General features: G+C 44.6%; 1 protein-coding gene across 2 annotated transcripts in view; it reads left to right on the forward strand.

Annotated features, from left to right (window-relative positions):
• LOC145392516 (PAT complex subunit CCDC47) overlaps positions 1 to 22,849 on the forward strand; it is a 447,784-nt gene that overhangs the window by 418,546 nt on the left and 6,389 nt on the right. For both annotated transcript variants that reach the window (XM_080266910.1, XM_080266911.1), the window contains one exon: positions 11,466 to 11,555. In XM_080266910.1, coding sequence (XP_080123036.1) covers positions 11,466 to 11,555 — 90 coding nt within the window. The remainder of the gene's footprint in view (positions 1 to 11,465; positions 11,556 to 22,849) is intronic.

The raw sequence follows: 22,849 nt of genomic DNA on the forward strand, positions 1-22,849 counted from the left end.
TCATTGCTTCCACAACTTTTATCCTACTGATTTCTTCCTGTCTTCTCACCTCCCTCCTTCCCCAGCCATTCCCCAGCCACTTATACTTGCATTACTTCCATCGTCTATATTCAACAATTCCTTAAAGTGTTCTCTCCATCTGCTCACTTTTTCTCCCTTCTCCACTAGTAATCTTTCACTCCCCTGTTAACTTCACTTCCACCCTGTCTTACTCTTTTCACCTCTTTCCAGAACATTTTCTTACAGTCCCTCCACTTTACAATCAAGTTCCTTCCAAATTCCTCATCCGCTCTCTTCTTACTCTCTCTTACTAATTTTTTCACCTCTCTATTTCTCTCTACATATAACTCTCTTTTCCGCCTGTCAACAACTTCCACGCCCCTATTTCTCATCCATTCATTGTATGCTTTCTTCTTTTGTGCCACAGCCTGTCTCACCTCTTCATACCACCACGCTGTTCCTTGCACACCCCTCTGTCTTCTCTTCATCCCAGACACCACATCACATGCTGCACATATTTCTTCTGTAAATATCCTGCACACACCTTGCATGTCCCCCATCTGCTCCAATTCATATTTGCCCAATCGTTCCTCCACTTCTCTCTTATACTCTGCCTTTTTCTCATCCTCTTGTAACCTTTCCACTCTCCTTACAAATACTCCTTCTTCCCCTCCTTCCCTTCTTCTATTTCTCCATCCTAAATGGACCTTGATTCTGGTCACCACCAAGTAGTGGTCAGAAAGTCCACTCCCCCAACCTCTATAAGCTCTTGCATCCATTACACATTTTCGTATCCTTTCATCCACACACACATAATCAATATGATTACCACAGCCTGATATTATCACTAGAAACACTATTCTATGATTCTCAAATAGTTTGGAATCCATACTCCAAAAAAAAAAAAACACTGTGAAAGCAATGAAAATTACGAGCGCGTATGACCTTCCCACTTGCGATCGTTCGCCGCTGGTGTTCTGTCATTTATTATTCATAAAATCACTCACACTTTATATTTCTATTACTGTATAACACCTATATATATCTACAGTCTTTATCCATAAGTTTCCTTCAGTAATAGTAGTTTATTGTCACTGTAGGCATTCAATTTCTCTTTCAGTAATATACGTAGCATTCACTTTCTCGTCCTGTATACTAGTGTTGAGAGTGAATCTGTCATTTTCCCTTTCATAACTCATAGTATTCATACATGCTTGAGAGAAACTTTCACTTTCATTACTCCTAGTATATATACTCGTATTCTTATATTACTACTCATTTACATTTCTATTTACATTCTCTATTTTATTTACATTATTTACATTTCTATTTTATTTACACTGTGTTATGCACTGTCACTTGCAGTAACTTATAAAACTATTTTCCACTGTTCACTTATATTTACATTCATTGCTTTCACTTGCTGTTTACACATTATTTACACATTATTTACATTTCCACTTGCACTGTTTTACTCACCAGAAAGATCGTAGTCACTGTCTATCATTTTCATTGACAAATTAGCCAGTTCACGTTCCACAGCAGTCACTTAGCCCTTTACCCCTTTCCACACGAGGTTTTGTCGGGGGTAGAGGTCACAGGGACCTTTGCATGGGGCTAAAAAGCGGCGGAATTGGACAGGTGCGAATCCGACGTGGTTTCACCTTGAAAGACAACAGTAAACAGAATACAGTGTGGTGGCCTGCCTAGGGGGAGTGCAATGCTGCCAATGTCAGCGTGGTGACAGCTGCTAATATATATGCTATGAAATGATCAGTAGGAAATCTAGACAATACATAATAAATTGGCTAGTTCCAGGTGAATGTAAACATCACTTAGGCTTCTCCCTTCCTTTGCTATATATATTTTTATTACGAGAATAGATTATACGGCATATTTCAAGGGGAAATAAACAGCGAAAATTAGCGAAAGAATGCAGGTGAGGTGTTGTCAGATGATAATTAGCCAATTCCAGGTGTATGGCACTATCACTTACCTTATTTCTTTTTTGTATATATTATTTGGTATAAGAATAGGGCATAGGGCTTATATCAATGGATGAAATCAGTGGAAAATTCCAGGGAAGATTTACTTAGCGTAGCACGGCTGGGCAGGTGAGAGGAGAGGGGAGGTAGGGAGGGGAGTCAAGAACGGGGAGAAATGGCTAAATTGTCAACAATGGATGGTAGTACAGATGAGATTAGGAGTGCTGACTAGTGTTGGACATTTGCAGTACTGATAGATGATACAAGCCACCACTTGAAAGCCTGGGCAAATTCAAAATAACACAGAATCACAGAAGTGATGCCCCGCGGTATGATCCCTTGCTCCCAAGCATCACGAAAGTGATGCCCCGCGGTTAAGGGGTTAAGGCCTTGTGCCTCTTACCACCTCTCCACTTCCTAAATCTTTCCTCTGCCTCCCCTTCAATCTCTGCAATCAACACCAAATCATCTGCATACAACATCTTCCACGGTAGTCCGTTTCTGAAGTCACATGAGAGGGCCTTAAGTACCATGATAAACAACATGGGACTCAAAACTGACCCCTGGTGTGTACCAACATTTACGGAAAACTCATCACTCAAATCTCCATTCACTCTTACCTGGGTGCGAGCACCCACATACATGGCCATAACCACCCTAACCTGCCACTCCTCCAAGCCAAGCTTTTCTCATTGCCCACTTCACCACTTCTCAAGGGACTATGTGAAAGGCCTTTTCCAAATCAACAAAAACAAAATACAGATCCCTTTTCTTCCCAATACATTTTTCCTGAAGTTTTTGAACAATGAATATGGCATCAGTGTTCCCCTTGCCTGGCAAAATTCAAACTGCATCTCATCAGTATTCACTCTTTCTCTAATCATACCTTCTAAAACTCTCTCCATTACCTTCATTATCTTATTATTTTTTTTTTTTATGTGTCCAACTCTGGGCATAGACTTCACAGCCTGCTCCCAAAGCCCAGTAGTCCCCCTACATACCATACACCTCAACATGTCACCACTTCGGCGCTAACACCTACCGTCTGTATTGAATACATGCTAGGGCTGTCTCATACAGGACTGGTGTATTGGTATTAGCGGGGGTATTTTTACGACATGTCGGCGGGTCATCTGGTAGATCAGTAAAGTCTGATTTTAATGAAATTCAAATCCTTAAATGTTGGGTCTGGTTAGTACTTGGATGGGTGACCACCTGGGAACACCAGATGCTGTTGGCATCCCTACGTGTCAAGTGGGGTTGGTGGAGGATTAGTGCCCCTCCCTGTAAAAAACAATTAACTCTAAGCCCTTGGCCACCCCGTGTGGGATACATGGCGTCTGGCAATGAATGAATGAATGAAACCCTTAAACTGTTCCCTGCTCCAGCCGGGATTTGAACCTGGGTCTGGTAGGACTGCAGGCCACCGCTCTACCGATTTATACCTCTATAATTTCCTCTTTCCACAGCATCACCCTTCCCTTTGTACACATTTGCAATTACACTCTTCAACCAATCATCTGGGACAACACACTCATATATAATCATATTTATCAGGTCAGTGACTAACCTCACCTCTATATCTCCTGAGGCCTTCAACATTTCGGCAGTCAACCCAGACACACCTACTTCCTTCCCCATCTGCATCTTGCCTGTTGTCTCACTCACAGTAGCAGCGTCAATCAAAGGCCAAGGGCCAGTCACTGGATCTGCTGGCTCCAAACCTGTCCCAATCAAACTCCTCGTTCAACAACCGGGTATAATGTTCTCTCTATGTATCTTTAATATCCCCACTGTTCACCACTACCCATCCTTCATCATTCTTCACACACTGCTCACCCATAATATCCCAATTATCCGTTTTCATCTGATTTGCCGCCCCAAATATCATATTTTTCCATTCCCCATGATTTAGGTTATTAAGTAAAAGTCTCTGTGACCAAGCCTTTGCCCTGTATACCTCTCTTCTAGGCATAGGCTTGGCGACCCGCCGACATGTCGTAAAAATACCCCCGCTAATACCAATACATCAGTCCTATATGAGACAGCCCTAGCATGTATTCAGTATGGACGATGGGTGTTAGCGCCGAAGTGGTGACATGTAGAGGTGTGCGGTACGTAGGAGGACTACTGGGCCTTGAAATCAGGCTGTGAAGCCTATGCCCAGAGTCGGTCACATTAAAAAAAAAAAAAAAAGTATTCCTCCTTGTTATCACCCTTCTTCCATTCCTGGAAAACGCTTCTTTTCTCCTTAACTGCAGTTTCTACGCCCTCATCTCACCACCAAGTTACTTTATGTCTTGGTGGGCCTCTTGTCTAACTACATATTACATCAGTAACTCTCAAGAGGTTGTTCTTGAGGGCTCTGTACTGTTCATTAACACCTCTGTCTACGGCTCCCTGTTCAGCCACCACTCTTCTCATCTCGATATAGAAGGCATCCCTTACTACTTGGTTTTCCAGCTTCCATATTTTCCTCGTAGGTACATAAGCCATCTCTTTCATCACTTGTTCTTTAACCCCTAAAACGCGGCTGTGTACGGCCGATCCCCCCGCTGTGGCGGGGTTGTAGCGGGGTCTGAGTACCTGTGGGAAAATATTTGCCAAAAATCAGAGATTAACCCTAGAGCATTAAAATTTTTATGGCATATAGTACTTACATTCAGCTTTCTCCTGAGACACATGTTGAGCCTTCGTGGACTACCAAAGGACTTGTGAAGACTTGGAAAGTTGGGTAACAAAGTCTTCACTTTCACACCTCCAGAAACCCGGTTTTCTTTCTGCCACAGCCTCAATCTGTCACAGTACACTTTATACAACAATGTACAGGTTGTTTGGAATCCGTATTTGTACAATAAGCACTGAAAATAAGGCTAAAATGAACGGAGCGCACGGCCGACATGGAGCGCCGCGGCGATCTTCCCGTCACTATTGTCACATTTGCCTTTTCATGGCTAAAAACACGTATACTACATTATTTTCCATCATAGTACTTCGCAAACGTTCGCTTGTCACTATTACGGCCATAAAAATCACTGTCACTGCCAGTATTGTGGATCGGGACTGAGGAAGACCACCGCGGCGCGAGTTTATTCAGCCTTACGGCAGGCACTTTATTCTCGCTCCGGTCGGCCACTCGCACTTCATTTCTATCACTCACTTTCACTGTAGCTGTCCGTTTTTTGCCATATTCATCAGTGTCACTGTCCATTGTTATAAAAATAATCTTTTCTACACAACAAACTGTCACTGTCAGAACATAGAATAGGAACATATGCTTTCATCTTCTTACACTGGAGTGACTGTCACTCGCAATACTTATATTATTACTATGTACAATTATTTACACCAAAAAACACTGTCACTGTCAGTGCTTTTACAAGTACATACACTAATTTACACTCATCAGGCTGTCACTGTCAGTACGTAAAAGAAAACTAAACACTAGTATCACTGTCACTCTCAGTATTATTTCAAAGAATCTTACCCTCATTTTCAAAATCTAGTCAGGCTGTGGTAGTCAAAGAAACACGGGTAAGCACAGAGGGGAACTTTGCACTCTTTGCACTGCAAGGAGGTGCGCCTAAAGGTTCTGTCCTGCCTGGTAGTGTGGCTGCACACATGACACCTCCTCAGTGCTTTTCCCCTCTTGGCAGTGGCAGGCAGTGGCTCCAGGCGGTGTCGCTGAAGGTAGGCCTGACACTGTAGGCGGTCTGGAGGTGTCTGAGGGTGGCATTTGGGACCTGTTGAAAGTACCTGGCCATAACGCTGAAGCAGCTGGTAGACACAAGTCTTAGAAAATCTTCAGAGAGAGTAGTTTGCTGGCTTCCTGTTCTTGATTTTATACAGGATGAAGGCGTTCAGCATGCACATATCAATCAAGTGCAAGAACACCTTCCTGTACCAACGACGATTTTTCCTCAGGCAGTCTATCTCTCCGATCATCATGTCAGACTTGTCCACCAGCCGCATATTGACATTGTAGTCAATGACAGCATCAGGCTTCATCACAGGCTCGCCAGTCCTTCTGTCGACCTTCCCTGTGGCCAGCATTTCCCCCTTGTGTACTGTGGTGAGCACATTCACGACTCTCTTATCATGCCACCTGATCGCAAGCATCTTGTCAGATTTCTTCAGGTGCACGTCTCCCCGCTTTGACTTTTCAGCCTCGGGGAAGGCAGGGTAGTGTGCCCTATTGCTCCTGACAGTGCCACAGGATCCGACGCCGTGTTCAGAAAGGTACTTTGCAAGTTTAGGAGCTGTATAGTAATTGTCCATATACAGGACATGATTCTCACCAAAGTACTTTTCCAAAAGTACTTTCACCACAGAACCAGAGAATCCAAGGGGGTCAGTCTTGTCCAAATCGACATTGCTGGCGGTGTAAATGACGAAGTCTAAGATGAACCCCGTCTTGCAGTCGCACAGCACGAAAAACTTGATTCCAAAGCGGTGCCGTTTGCTTGGAATGTACTGCACAAACCGAAGACGGCCCCTGAACAAAACCAAGGACTCGTCAATCACCACTTTCTTGAAAGGGCGCAGGAACCTCGTAAACTTATCCTTGATCAAGTTCAGGATTCCCCTCACTTTCCATAATGGGCCAGTTCGGGAAGGCTCATCATTGTTTGCGAAGTGAAGGTAAGTCATGAGCTGCCTAAAACGATCGCGGCTCATGTATTTATTGAAAATTGGTGTTGGGCAAAGATCGTCTGAACTCCAGTATTCCTCCAGCTTATGTTTCCAATTGTGGGGCATCAATAACATCAACCCAATAAATACAAAAAGTTCCCTGATCGTTAGAGGCACCCATGCTGCCATCTGCGATGTGGATGGCGTGGCCGCCTCACTTTCTCCTTTGCGAACTGCAGCAGATTGCCCCTCGTACTCTGTTTGTCTCGGTACAAATCTGCTCCATTACCTCGTTGTCAAGGAAGGCCAACAGGTAGTCCAAGCATTCACCATCCTCGTCGGCAGGGAAGTCAGCCTGAACTCCACACCCACTGTCATCAAAGGGCAGATCCTCCGGCACAAAATCTGAGCCCTCTGACCACACGAAGGCATCAAGAGTGCCCTGCCTAGGCTGGGAGGTGCTGGGGGCGGCGGGGGGTGAGGCAGGTCGTGTGGGAGTGGGTGAGGCAGGCGGTGAGACAGGCGGTGAGACAGTGCGTGGGGCAGAGGCTGTCCTAGGTCGTGTTGATGTAGTGGTGGTGGTGGTGGGGACATTATCAGCGGGTTCAAGGTCACTCGCGGTGGCGTGACTGCCGAGTTGCCTAGTGCGAGTTTCCTTACGAGCTATTCTTACACTAGGGGACAAAGTTCTAGCTCTACCAACACGAACACTGGGCCTACAAAAACCTCTACTACGTAAAGTAGAACGTCTACTTCCCTTTCGAGGTGGTGAAGGCGACTCAGACGACTCAGGAGACAGGGCAGCAGAAGAGGAGGACGAGAGAATGGGGCTGGGAGTGCGTGGCGGGCTGGCGGTGGCGTGACGTGGCATAGGGGACAATGGCAGTGAGCTTGGGTCACCACTCCTTTTTCTCTTTGCCCCCTTCCCATATTCAAGGCCCCTTTTCACAGGAGCCTTCCCTGTTGAGGTGCTTGGCACTGACACACTCACTTCTGGCACAGAAACAGTCACTTCTGGCCCAGACTCCACACTTGATTGCGTGTCAGACTCTGCCAGGCTTGACCACACACCGACGTCACTCCCATAATCCATCGAGGCTTTCAATAGTTCACTGGCTATTGCAGAGTCACTTAGTCCCTCAGTAGTTCCTGGTAAGGTTTTGAAGGGGGTTGAGGTCACAAAACCCTTTTATGGAGGGCTGGAAGGCAGCTTGAATTTGACATGGTGTCACCGTGGAAGATTCGCGTGGACTGACGCTAATCAGGGGCAAACCGCGCGAAAAAATCACAGTGTGACAACTGGGGAAACAAGCGTTTCCCAATAGCAGAAAGTGCTTGCGAGATGACGGCGCAGATTGACACGTATGAGTCGTCCGCGCGTTGCCATATCGCACGACGAGGGAGGGCCGCGCATCGGTGCGTGGGTGGGTAAAAAAAATGATACTTGGCAACAACCGAGGTCAGTAGTACAAAGGTCAAGTGTGCTAAACGTAGATCACGGGTGGCGGTACTGATAGACAATACCAGTTGGAGCCTGCTTGCCCGCGGTTATTCAAAATTAACTCAAATCGCAAACACGACGATCCGCCGTTCTGTCCTTTGGGCCGACCGTCGCAAATGCGACGATCCGCATTTTAGGGGTTAAGCACCATATCACAAATCAATAGTTTGTGCTGCAGCACACACTCCCCGCTTCCTATAACTTTCACATCCCTCACTAACCTCCTGTCAGCCCTCCTAACGAGAAAATAATCTCTGTCTGCTATTTCCCCCAGACTCGTAATTAATTCACCTGCTTTCTCATTTCCTAAAATGTGTGTTGCACACAGTCACGTTCATTGCCTCCCCAAACTCTAGTATCCTTTCCCCTTCCGCATTCCTTATACCATACGCACATCCCCCAAGTATGCCTTCATAACCTTGAGCTGCTTCACCTACATGAGCAATTGAAATGAAGGAATAGAAGAAGGGAAGGACAGGAGGAAGTAGTTCATACAAGGAGGGTGGAAAGGTTACAAGATGATGAAGAAAAGGCAGAATATAAGAGGGAAGTGGACGAATGATTGGGTAAATATGGATTGGAGCAGATGGTGGATGTGGAAGGTGTGTGCAAGATTTTCACAGAAGAAATCTTTGGAGCATGTGAGGTGGTGTGAGGGAGAGGTGAGAAGATTAGTTAGAGAGAGTAAGTAGAGAATGGATGAGGATTTTGGAAGGAATTTGAGTGTAAAGTGGAGGGAATGTAGGAAAATGTTCTGAGAAGAGGTAAAGAGCGTTAGACGGGCGTTAAAGAAGTTAGTCAGGGAGTGAAAGATAAAAGTGGTAGATTACTAGTGGACAAGGGAGAAAAACTGAGCAGATGGAGAGAACACTTTAAGGAATTGTTGAACATAGGCAATGAAAGTAATGCAAGTATAAGTGGTTGGGGAATGGCTGGGAAAAAGAGGGATGTGAGAAGGAGGAAGAAATCAGTTGGATGGAAGTTGTAGAAGCAATGAAGAAGGACAGCCCCTGGAATTGATGGAGTGTGTGGTGAAATGCTGAAGCATGGGGGAGAGATAGTAGTAGAATGGATGTGGAAGATGCACAGATTGTCCTGGGAGGAAGGTAGAGTCCCAGAGAATTGGAAGTCAGGTATAATTATTCCCTCGTACAAAGGAAAAGGGGGAAAAAGAAGTGTGTGGTAATCATAGGGGCATTTGTATTCTTAATAGGAAAAGTTTATGATAGGATACTTATTGACAGAGTTATGGAAATAACAGAGGAATTGGTTGGAGAAGAACAGGGAGGTTTTAGGAAGGGAAGAGGTTGTGCAGATCAGACATTCAGTCTTAGATCTTTAGTGGAAAAGTTTCTAGAGAAGGGAAAGAAGTTGTATGTATGCGGCCTTTTTGGATTTGGATAAAGCATATGACAGGGTGGATGGACAAGGGTTGTGGGAAGTATTAAGAATATATGGAGTAGATGGGAAGTTGTTGAATGCTGTGAAGAGTATGTATGAGGGTGCTAAGGCTGCAGGTGTTTGGATAGTGAACTGAGTGAATTTTTCTATTTGAAGGTTGGACTGAAACAAGGATGTGTCATGTCTCCATGTTTGTTCACGCTGTATATGGATGGGGTTATAAAAGAGATACGAGGTCGAGCAGTGGACGTTGGGGCCCTAATGAGAGAGGGAAGTGTTTGGTAGCTCCTTGTACTGTTGTTTGCAGATGATACTTTGGTGTTAAGTGAAGACGAAGAGCAGCTGCAAGGCTTGGTGGATGAGTTTGGGAGAGTGTAAAGGTGAATGTAGGGAAGAGAAAAGTTATTGTCTTCGAGAGAAATTAAGTCAGTGAATGTACAGTGAGGTTGGATAAGGAAGAAATGGAAAATGTGAGTGTGTTTAAGAACTTGGGTAGTGTGATGAGTATGGTTGGAAGTTTAGAAAGTGAAGTGCTTGAAAGGGTACATCAAGGAAGAAAGGTTGCTGGTTCCTTGAAAGCAGTGATAAGAAACAGGGAAGTGAACATGGAAGTGAAAAAGTTACTGCATGACAGCATTGTGATACCAACTCTAACATATGGAAGTGAAGCTTGGACCTTTTTGGAGGGACAGTAGTCTAGAGTGAGAGCAGTGGAAATGAGTTGTTTGAGAGGAGCCTGTGGAGTCTCATGGAGAGACAGACTGACAAATGAGGAAGTGAAGGAGTGTTGTGGTGTGGATGTTGATGTGATAGGAAGTGTTAGGAGAAACACATTGAGGTGGTTTGGCCATGTAAAGAGTGAGAGACTGATGAGGAGAGTGCTTTTGAGTGAGGTGGAGGAGGGGAGAGGGAGGGGAAGGCCAAGGTGAAGGGATGGAGTTGAGAGGTATATGAGAGAGGATGTGTGTGAGCTGGGAGCAGAACAGTGAAATGGCGGGGGACAGGGTGACATGGAGGCAGTTTGTTTGTGTCCACCCCTTGCGGGATTAAGGCGTCTGGCAATAGATAGATAGATGGATAGAAAACAAAAATCAACAGTAGTAGATGTGGAGGAAGTAATACCGTGGAACAAGGTTTGTGGCCTTAAGCAGAGTGTAAAAAAGTGAGCTGGGAGAAATTCTATCTTGTGTAGTTGTTGTAGATGGGTCCTCAAAAGGTGCTGTGGCATTAGAGGTAGACTGAAAGATGTGATTTTTATGATTTTTTTTCTGGCATGAATTATGTGTTGTTTGGGGTGACAGCCACTTTGAATGCATGAAATAGTTTGGTTACCTGGAAGACCTGTTGAGTGTGGGAGGAACAGCAGAGGCTAATTCCATTGCTAGAAAGAGAAGTGGGTGGAAAAAGTTTGGGAATTGTAGCCTCGCCAGACTGTGAAAGTGCGCTGTGTTCATGGAAAGGGTACACTGCAAAACAAGTTTAAGAAGTGTTATGCTGTATGGAAGTGAAATGTACGCCATAGAGAGAAAGGAGAGAATTCATGGAGGTTGGAATGTGCTGAAGTGAGAATGTTGAGAGGGATGAGTATGATATCAGTGGGTGACAGAGCAAGAAACATTGTGCTGGGAGAGATTTGGCTGAAGAAATACTAGAAAAATGATGCAAACTGATTAGTTAAATGGTGAAAGGATGTGAAAAGGGGACTAGATGAGGATAGCCACAGGTATTAATGTGGAGGGAGGAAAGCCCAGAGCTAGTATGGTCAGTGGTTTCTAAACTCTCATACAACAAATGTATAAATGAGGTCTCTTTTCTATACAGTATTTGTCATTTATAATAAATTCAACAGCTATTTGTCATTTGTAATAAATTCAACAGCTAAGAAAGTTGTCATCATCCTATTACTGTACTTTACGTGATTAAATGATACGCTGAAAATCTAACAGATTGATGATCCAGACAAGCAGAGGAAGTGGGAAGAGAGGGAGCAACGACGGCAGATGAAACGGCGTGCACCAAAGATGAAGCAACTCAAGGTAAGGCCCAGCTCTGACATTATTCTCATGGAGGCTGAATCTCATAGCCCATTTAAATGGAGATTTTGGTACTTTATAGAGAACTTAATAAAGAAATTGTATTTTATCAGTGATATCATCGACCTTAGGTGCTAATAACCAGCACAGTTTGGTAGACCTGAATAGAAATGTGTGTAGTTAGTTTATAGGGATTATGTTATACAGTATAATGACAGAGGACAAGGGAGTATACTAATAGGTAGTAGCAAAAGAGAGATATTGACACTCAGGGCTTGGAGGATGCAGAGCAAAAGCTTACCAGAGATGGAATTTGATATACTCTCCCAGCTTGCAATGGCTAGCCAATCTGCAACTTTAGAAAGCCATGCAAATAAAGCCTTTAATAAAGAAGAGTAGTAAGTTTAGGGCAGACAAAGAAATAAGACATTTCAGTCTCACAATCAGTGTAGGATCCAAGTCTCCACTTTTAATCTCTGTGATCCCAAACATCAGCCCTAGAACAACTCACCAAAACCTAAGGTGATGGAAGAAGGTAATAAAGAGAAAAAAGAGGAGATAGAATCAAGGAGGCCTTAACTTGCTGTGATGACCTAAACAGAAAATCTATACTCAGTACACCACACTGCACCATGTTCATTACATTAATGATGGCAGCAGTGGGATGAGTGGCCTGTTCTTGACACTGGCGTGTTTGTGTGTCGAGTAGTTGATTCTGAAAGTGCTGAGGTCTCCCTATGTTGATTTGGCACTTAGCCCTGACACCTACTGTATTATTGCTTCTGAGCTAGCTGCTATAGGCTTGTAGGCTCACCAGGGTGTAGTGTGGTAACCTGGATGTAGTGTGGTGTATAGACTGGGAGATTCATAGACTCACTGATATGCTGCCTTGTAAATTCATAGACTCAGTGGTTTGTCAACTGGTGCATTTGTAAACCTGTTCATTTGTGGATGTGCCCGGTCGTGCTCCTGGTGACTAATTTCATCTCAGTTCCATTGGTGGAGGAACTGGTTGGCTAGTACTGGTCTTGCCTTGTCATGAGTATCTTCTGATACATAGACCAAAGCAAAGCTTTATTTACAGTTAGGTCTTTCTATACGTTAGGGTTGCATCAAGTGAAAACATATTGCATTATGATATATGGTATCTTATAATGTGTACAATATATCATGGGTTCGATGGGGTTAGGGAGAGTTCTCTTGATGCTGAAACCTAAAATCTAAAAAAATCATACCTTTTAAAGCTTGCCCTTGGCACCCCTCGGTAGCACCATGCATTCCACTAACAGTAGCATGATTGCCAGACAGAATTCCAAGTCACAAGTTTCATTATTTCACCCACAAAAAGTTAGCTATCTATCAATTGCCAGATGCCTTAATCCCGCAAGGGGTGGCCACAACAAATTGCCTCCATGTCGCCCTGTGCCCCGCCATTTCATTGCCCTCCTCCCAGCTCACACCCCTCTCTTTCATATACCTCTCCACTCCATCCCTCCATCTCATCCTTGGCCTCCCCCTCCCTCCCCCCCCTCCACCTCACTCACATGCACTCTCCTCGTCAATCACTCGCTCTCCATCCTCTCCGGATGGCCAAACCACCTCAGTGTGTTTCTCCTAACGCTTCCTATCACATCCACATCCACACCACAATGCACCTTCACTTCCTCATTTGTCAGTCTGTCTCCATGTGCCTCCACATGCTCCTTTCAAATAACTCATTTCCACTGCTCTCACTCTTGAATTCTGTCCCTCCAACAAGGTCCAAGCTTCACTTCCATATGGTAGAGTTGGTATCACAATACTGTCATGTAGTAGCCCTTTCACTTCCATGCTCACTTCCCTGTTTCTTATCACTGCTTTCAAGGAACCAGCAACCTTTCTTCCCTGTTGTACCCTTTCAAGCACTTCACCCTCTAAACTTCCATCCTTACTCATCACACTACCCAAGTACTTAAATGCACTCACATTTTCCATTTCCTCCTTATCCAGCCTCACTGTACATTCACTGACTTCACCTCTCTCGAAGACCATAACTTTACTCCTCCCTACATTTACCTTTAGATTCCGTTTCTTCCACACACTCCCAAACTCATCCACCAAGCGTTGCAGCTCCCCTTCGCCTTCACTCTTCACTTAACAACACAGTATCATCTGCAAACAACAGCACAGGGAGTTTCCAAACACTGCCCTCTCTCACTAGGGCCACTCCAACATTGACAGCCCTATCTTGTATCTCCTTTATAACCCCATCCATGTACAGATTGAACAACCATGGAGACATGACATAGCCTTGTTTCAGTCCAACCTTTAAATAAAAAAAATTCACGTAAGGCAGCGTCACACTGGGACAAAAGTGGCTAACATGCGAGCCAGTTTTGCAACCTGCTAGCCAAACTGACTCACGGCGAGTGAGATTTCACTTGCGAGGCGAAATGGATAACAATTCTAACTGACAGCTTGTTGGTGGGATTAGAACTCAAATGAGCCTATATATTTTTTTTGTAATTGGTGAGAAAATATTCTGGTATTCACAGAAGGAGACTTTAACTAATTTTGTTAAGTAAATACAATTTAATTTTTGTGGTTTTTATTCACTTATATTTTTTTTCTGGTAACATGAAATAATTATTCGGACACTCGGGTGACCAGCCCGAGGAGCTTGTCTGTTTTGTCTCCAAACAGCAAGTAGAAATCAGATTTTTATATGGATCCTGCGCCAAGGAAAACTGTAGCAGACTGCTTTGTAGCTCTGGAGCTGCTAAAGGACGTTAGGAGGTTTCTGAAACTGAGGAAAGGGGAGTGGGTACTCCGTGGTGGTTTGTTTACAAATGACCACGAGGCGCCAAGGCAGACAACACTGTTAGCCGTTTTGGCTCGCAAAAACACACGAGTGTGACGACACTTGACTCTGCTAGCCGTTTTGGCTTGCAAAACTGGCTCGCATGTCAGCCAGTTTTGGTCTAGTGTGATGCCACCTTTAGTTCACTATCCATGCGCACTGCAGCCTTAGCACCCTCATACATGCTCTTCATGGCCTTCAACAGCTTCCCATCTGTGCCATATATTCTTAATACATTCCCCAATCCTAGTCTATCCACCCTGTCATATCTATCTATCACCAGACGCCCCAATCCCATTCGGGGTGGCCACAAACAAATCGCATCCTCATCACCCTGTCCCCCCACATTTCACTGCCCTGCTCCCAACTCTCACCCCCCTCTCTCATATACTTCTCCACCCCATCCCTCCATCTCATCCTCGGCCTCCCCCTCCCTCTCCCCCCCTCCACCTCACTCACATACACTCTCTTCGTCAGTCTTTCTCACTCCATCCTCTCCACATGGCCAAACCACCTCAGTGTATTCCTCCTAATTTTTCCTATCACATCCACATCCACACCACAACGCTCCTTTTGTATCCTCATTTGTCAGCCTGTCTCTCCATGTGACTCCACAGGCTCCTCTTAAATAACTCATTTCCACTGCTCTCACTCTTGACTTGTGCCCTTCCAGCAACGTCCAAGCTTCACTTCCATACATTAGAGTTGGTATCACAATACTGTCATGTAGTAACTTTGTCACTTCCATGCTCACTTCCCTGTTTCTTATCACTGCTTTCAAGGAACCAGCAACCTTTCTTCCCTGCTGTACCCTTCCAAGCACTTCACCCTCCAAACTTCCATCCTTACTCATCACACTACCTAAGTACTTAAACATACTCACATTTTCCAATTCCTCACCATCCAACCTCACTGTACATTCACTGACTTCACCTCTCTCAAAGACCATCACTTAACTCTTTCCTACATTCACCTTTAGATTCTGTTTCTTACACACTCTCCCAAACTCATCCACCAAGCCTTGCAGCTCCCCTTCGTCTTCACCCAGGTGCTTAAACGTACTCACATTTTCCAATTCCTCACCATCCAACCTCACTGTACATTCACTGACTTCACCTCTCTCAAAGACCATCACTTTACTCTTCCCTACATTCACCTATAGATTCTGTTTCTTACACACTCTCCCAAACTCATCCACCAAGCCTTGCAGCTCCCCTTCATCTTCACTCAACAACACAGTATCATCTGCAAACAACAGTACAGGGAGTTTCCAAACGCTACCCTCTCTTACCAGGGCCACTTCAGCATCCACTACCCTACCTTGTACCTCTTTTATTAACCCGTCCATGTACAGATTGAACAACCATGGATACATGACACATCCCTGTTTCAACCCAACCTTCAAAGAGAAAAATTTACTCAGTTCACCAACCACATGCACTGCAGCCTTAGCACCATCATACATACTCTTCACAGCATTCAACAACTTCCCATCTACTCCATATATTCTTAATACTTTCCACAATCCTTGTCTATCCACCCTGTCATATGCTTTCTCCAACTCCATGAAAGCCGCATACAACTTCTTTCCCTTCTCTAGAAACTTTTCCGCTGAAGATCTAAGAATGAATATCTGATCAACACAACCTCTTCCCTTCCTAAAACCTCCATGTTGTTCTCCAACTTATTCCTCTGTTATTTCCCTAACTCTGTCAATAAGTTTTTTTTTTTTTTTTTTTTTTTTTTTTTTATGTGTCCGACTCTGAGCATAGGCTTCACAGCCAGCTATCAAGGCCCAGCAGTCCTCCTACATATCATACACCTCTACAAGTATCCAACCATACACTTTTCCTATTATACTAAGAAGACAAATGGCCCTATGAGTACCACACACTTCTTTTTCCCCTTTTACTTTGTACAGGGGAATAATTATACCTGACTTCAAATCCTCCGGGACTCTACCTTCCTCCCAGACCAATCTGCACATCTTCCACATCCATTCTACTACTGTCTCTTCCCCATGCTTCAGCATTTCACCACACACTTCATCAATTCCTGGGGCTTTCCCCATTTTAACTTTCTTCATTGCTTCCACAACTTCCATCCTACTGATTTCTTTCTCGCTTCCCACATCCCTCCTTCTCCCAGCCATTTTCCAGCCACTTGTATTTGCATTACTTGTATTGTCTGTGTTCAACAATTCCTTAAAGTGTTCTCTCCATATGCTCACTTTTTCTCCCTTGTCCACTAGTAATCTACCACTTTTATCTTTTACTCCTTGACTAACTTCTTTGACACCCAGTCTAACTCTCTTTACCTCATTCCAGAACATTTTCTTACATTCCCTCCACTTTACACTCAAGTTTCTTCCAAATTCCTCATCCACTTTCTTTTTACTCTCTCTTACTAATCTTTTCATCTCTCTCTTCTTCTCTACATATAACTCTCTCCTCAGTCTCTCAACTTCTTCCATGCCCCTGTTTCTCATTTACTCACTACTGTATATGCTTTCTTCTTTTGTGCCACAGTCTGTCTCACCTCTTCATTCCACCAAGCTGTTCCCTGCACCCTCCTTCGTCTTCTCTTCACCCCACACACCACCTCTCATGCTGCATAGATTTCTTCTGTGAATATTTTGCACTCACCTTCCACATCCCCATCTGCTCCAATATATATTTACCCAGTTGCCCCTCCACTTCCCTCTTATATTCTGCCTTTTTTCCATTCTCTTGTAACTTTTCCACCTTCCTTGTAGAAATACTTCCTCCAGTCCTTCCCTTCTTCTCTTTCTCCAATTCATTTGGACTTTGTTTCTGAGCACTACCAAGTGGTGGTCCGAAAGTCCACTCCCCCAACCTCTATGTACTTCACTTAACATTGCACACTGCACTATTTGTTACATACTTGCTCTGTTACTTGATGATAGCAATGGTGTTTTCGTGACCTTTCATGCACAACATGGAATGAAAGGCAGACAGTCACAGAAAATAAACGTTGGGTGGACATCTTGTCCCAATCAGCTGACTGGGGAGGCTGTGTACGTATGGTTGACACAATTTCTTAGTCACAAGTTTCAGTATTTCGCAGACAAAAAGGCATCACTTCACTTAGTATTGCACACTGCTTCGTTTATTAAGCACTTGTGCTGTTATTTGGTAATGACATTGGTGTTTCAGTGGCCTTTCATGTACAAAGTGGAATGAAAGGCATACAATCACAGCAGATGTAAACACTGGATGACCATCTTGCCTCAGTCAGCTGAATGGAGGCCCTGTCATCGGCCGACTGGGGAGGCAGTGTACATAAGGTTGACACAATTTCCAAGTCACTTGTTTCAGTATTTCACACCAAAAAGGTATCACTTCACTTAATATTGCACACTGCACTGTTTGGTTAGAACTTGCACTTGTCAGCAAGCTGATGTGGAGGCCTGTGTTCAAAAATTACTGGTAACTTGTACGTAGTGCTGGTTAGGTTGTCCTCACCTAGCATTTCGTGATGTGATTAGATGATGATGATGATGATGGTGACTTAATTTTACAGTTGACTCCCAGTGCCATGTTACAGTGAATGGAGAGAGACTGGAAGTGGTGAGAGAGTTCAAATACCTGGGTACAGTGATAGAAAAGATAGGAAAATGTGCAAAAGAAGTGAAAAGTAGAGTGACACAAGGAAGGAAAGTAGCTGTTGCAATGAAGGCCTTGATAAGAAACACAGGCATGAGTGTTGCAACTGTATGAGGCTTACATGGAGGAGTGTTAGTGCCACCTTTCACATACAGTTGTGAGACTGTGGTGTGGCATGAAAATAAAAAGTCAGGAGTGACAGCAGTGGAGCTGGGACCACTGAAGGATGTATGTGGAGTACAGAGAGTGGCTAGGATACGAAATATGTGATTCGTGAAAGATGTGGGGTGAGGAAGTCTGTGGACACCAGAATCGAAGAGTTTACTGTACCGAGTAGGTATGGTCATGTGGAGAGAATGGCAAACAATAGAGTGGTGAAAAAGGTATATCTGAGCTAATTTGAAGGAGAGAGGAGGCGAGGTAGGCCAAGGAGAAGGTGGAGGGATATGGTGGATGAGTGTGTGAGGAAGAGAGGTTTGGGAGTCGGTGAAACCAGGGGACTCACAAGAGATTGAACTGGCTGGATGAATTTTGTGAAGAGAAGTGCATGATCAGGGATTTGGGACCCCTTTTTAATGTGACAGCGTCTGGATTGACTCTATCAGATACGTTTAGGTGAAGCTACAGAAAGTGGTGCATGTTTTTGGCTTATCGGATAGTGCCAAGATTCAGGGGGCTTGAGTGGTGAGTGCATGGAATTGTGGCCCATTGGTTTGGGCAGATTTGGGCTGTCTGGACATTGCCACTCCTCACCCTCCCCTAGGGTGGGAAAGGAGGTCCGGATGATGATGATGATGACAAAAGTTTAAGTTGTTGCTGAAATGCATCAAAATTCTCCTCCCTTCTTATGTAGTGTGGTCTTTATGAAACATTTTGTAAATAGGAATTTCACAATCTCCATTATCACAGTTAATCCAAGACTATAATTACAACAGCATCAAAATGTCCTGTAGCCATGAATGCCTGAGTTCATGCAATTTGTTTAACTGACCTAGCATTGAAGAATACTGCCTGAAGGGGGTCCAGCCTTTTCCTGGAACCCTTCAGCTGTCCTCATTTCCTAGAAGCACTACTGTATCTAGAGGTAGTTATTTCTTTTTTGGGCCAGTGTCTTGCCTTCCATCAGAGGAAGAATCCAGCAACTGCAGTTCCCCAACTTCATCTTTTAGTGTGTGTATCTCCTTCTGACCTGCAGCAAGTTCCTATCTTAGGCTCCTAATTTTTTTATCTTGTTTTTTTTTAGTGTCTCATTTATCTTTCTTGTCTCATGTTTCTGTTTTTCCTCATTCACACAAAAGAGATGGAGTTTGGCATATCCTTGTTGGAATTTGGTACACCACTTTTCTATTTACCTCTGGCAAGGAGGTTCTGTATTACCCTGCATTGATTTGTCAGTCTGTCTGTCAGCAGGATTACTTAAAAAGTTGTGAATAGATTATGATGAAATTTTATGGAAGGGTGGGCCATGGACTAAGAAACAATCTGCAGCCGAGGGAGAGCAATGTGTTGAGGCCAAGGAAGAATGATTAAATTTTGGGGCAGATCCAGAGTATCCTGCATGTTTTTCCAAAAGTTTTCAATGAATTTCACTGAAATTTTGTGGAAAGATGGACCATGGCCCAAGAAACTATCTATCTATCTATCTATTGCCAGATGCCATAATCCCGTAAGGGGTGGCCATTTGACTTTAAGTTATTTGTTTTACAGGGAGGGGCACTAACCCAAGAAACAATTGATTAAATTATGGGGTGGATCTGGGTCCAGGATTACTCAAAAAGTTATGAACAGATTTTGATGAAATTTTGTGGAAGGCAGGGTCATAGACCAAGGAAGAAATTATTAAATTTGGGGGAGGATCTGGATGCGGAGTATCCTGCACAATATTTCCAAAAGTTTTAGATGATTTTTAATGATATTTTATGGAAAGGTGGGCCATGAACCAAAAAACAATTAATTAAATTTTGGGGTGGATCTGGATCCCATATCCATGGATCTAGGATTACTTAAAGAGTTATGAATGGATTTTAATGAAATTTTTTGGAAGGGTGGGCCATGGGCCAAGAAAGAAATTATTAAATTTTAGGGCAGATCTGGATCCAGAGCCTGATTATCCTGTACAATATCTCCAAAACTTCTCAATGAATATCACTGAAATTTTGTGGAAAGATGGGCCATGGACCAAGAAAGAATTGTTTAAATTTGGGGGTGGATCTGGATCCTATACCTATGGAAACGGATGTGGATCCTTTTTAATGGTATTGGCAGAGGTATGCGCTATCTGAGCACTTTTAGTTTGTATCTACAACAAGTAGCTTTTAGTTTCTGGACACCAGTCATTTTGCTGTTTCTATAGTATTTTGCTCTAACTTTTCTAAGTAGTGGTATTGGTTTACCAAACTTTAAAAAAAAGTTGTGACTAGTACAATAGGGTCTGGTCTTGCCATAAGCTAGGATTGCCGCAAGTGGAAAAGCATTGCATAGCAAGGTTGATATAACATGGGTTCGGTGGTGTTGGGGAGAGTGTCCTCGACTGTAAAACCTAAAATGTCCTCCAGCAAACTCTCCCACCCACCTGAAGTTTGTCCTTGGCCAGTGTGAGGCATCACCAAGGGTACCCAACTGAGGCTGGGGGAAGCTGGAGGACCTAGATGATCTCTCCAGGTCCTCAGGAGGAGGTGAAGAGAGATGAGAGCAAAGCAGTGATGCCAAGGAAGAGTGATGTGCTGCAGCCGAGGGAGAGCGATGTGTTGAGGCCAGCAGAGAACGGAGTGGTGAGAGTGAGGGTGAGGAAGAGTGTGGCGACATGGCATATGGATGCGTCAGGGGGCAGTGAGACAAACATGGTGGAAGTGGGTGATGCAGGATGTTGCATTTGCACCCCACTTGATGGCATTGGCTCTTAGGTGCTGCTGGCAAGAGAGGAGGAGGAGGAGATGATGGTGGTCTAGCATACTGTCTTTTTCTTAGCTCCCAGGAGTTCCCTGTACACGATCAGGTGTTGTTTGATGTCATGACCTGATGCGTTGTTCTTACTGGATGCAGGGCCATGTCCAAAATGAGGGCAGTGCCCTTATTCATTATCGCATGGAATTCCAGCAAAGTTTTAATGCCAAGAACTTGAAGGCATCCATGCTTGCCGCCATCCTCACCACCTTCCTGTACGTTCACCACTCATTCACAGAGCTCAGTGAACTCCGCTGTGGACAGTTGCTCAATGTGGCAGTAGAAGACGTCTTACACATATTCCTCGTGTAAGAGGTTGATGATGTCGACGAATCTTTTCGACCACCAGGAACTTCATGAAGGAGTACATACATTCTGCCTTGTGCCAGATGGCATTCAGTGTGCTCAGCAGCACCTTCTTCCATGCCACCGTGATATTGTCAATGGCATGCTTGATGTTAAACTTCCAAAATCACCGCACTTTATCGCTTGCCCCAGAGTCATTTGCTCTCACCATCTCCCCCATGGTATGGCAGAGGTTGTATACCTTGAAGGTCTTGGTGATGCAGTGGTCCATAGGTTGCAGCAGTGATGTTTTGGGGGCAGGTGCTCCACACTGATGTTATCTGTCCAGTCCTCCATGCACCCAGGGTGGCTCAGGGCATTGTTCACCAACAAAAGGTAACAGTTGGCAAGGTTGCTTCTACTGGCATATTCGCGCGGGGGGGTCGATAGGTATCCTGCCACATACGACTACCAAAGTGTAGAGGTCAGGCAGGCCCTGGGGTTATTTCCCCAGTGTTTTCTTTACAAACCCTGCTAGCACCCAGGGGTTCTCCCAGTGCTATACAAGAAGCAGCTTGAGCTTCAGGTTTCCCTCTGCATTGGCACCAAGGAGGAAGGTGAGGCAGTTCCTTTCTGCCTTGAATCTAGACACACGTCATTCTTTTTTGCTGATAAAGGTCTTCTGTGAAATTTGCTTTCAAAACAAGCCCAGAGAAGGCCTCTGTGCTTGCCATCGCACCATGCATGCTGTCATGTTTAAGACCTCCACAGGCCGTTCTGCACTCAAACCAACCTGTGCTGGCCTTGAAATCTTCCTTGGCTTCCATACCTTCCTTATCCTTAGCCCCTTAACGCGTTAACTGCTCTTTACAGCCTGGGCTGTTCCGAGTGCGACTGCTTAATGCAGCCTTGGCTGTGCAGGTGAATTATGAATATAACCAAGGCCGACCCATGCAAGCATGTTTGAGCCTTCAAAACAGAAACCGAAACCAAAAAAGAAAATGAAAACCATACATTCCAATAGGGAATCAGATACTTCGATGTTCATCCATGGCTTTACCAAGGTAAATATTGAGCTAATATTTCATTACTATATACTCTGGCATGTGTTCTCTCAATTCCTAAGACAAAATTTGGCCTTTGGGAAATTTCATTTTTACCCCTATGTCTGCGCACCACGGAAACCTCCAAAAAACCGCCATGCACAGTTAACAGGTTAAAGATGGGCATGGGAATGGCGTGACATATGCTCAGGACGGGCATAATCAGCAGGTGCGATATGGTGGGAGGTTTGTGGGGGTGTGCAGAGGGGTGATGGGTGATGGGTGGGGGGTAGGGGTGGTGGGGGGGATGGTGGGGGTGGGGGTGGTAGGGGTGGAGGTGGTGAGGAGCTGTGGGGATGGGGTGATGTGTGGGTGTTGTGGTGGTGGGGTGGGGTGGGGGTGGGGGGTGAGGGGGAATGACCACATATGCAGACACCCATCTTTTTGGCCCTAGTACCCTCGGACAGCATATGCAGACACGTCTTGTGGGGGTTGAGGTCCTTCCACAGATCAAGAGGCTGCTTTGCTCAGTTCAGGTCGTTAACTCACAGAACCAGGAGA

The sequence above is a fragment of the Coenobita brevimanus genome, chromosome 22 (assembly GCF_032717465.1).
Source record: "Coenobita brevimanus isolate Jiangsu-jjx chromosome 22, ASM3271746v2, whole genome shotgun sequence".
Taxonomy (NCBI): Eukaryota; Metazoa; Arthropoda; class Malacostraca; order Decapoda; family Coenobitidae; genus Coenobita; species Coenobita brevimanus.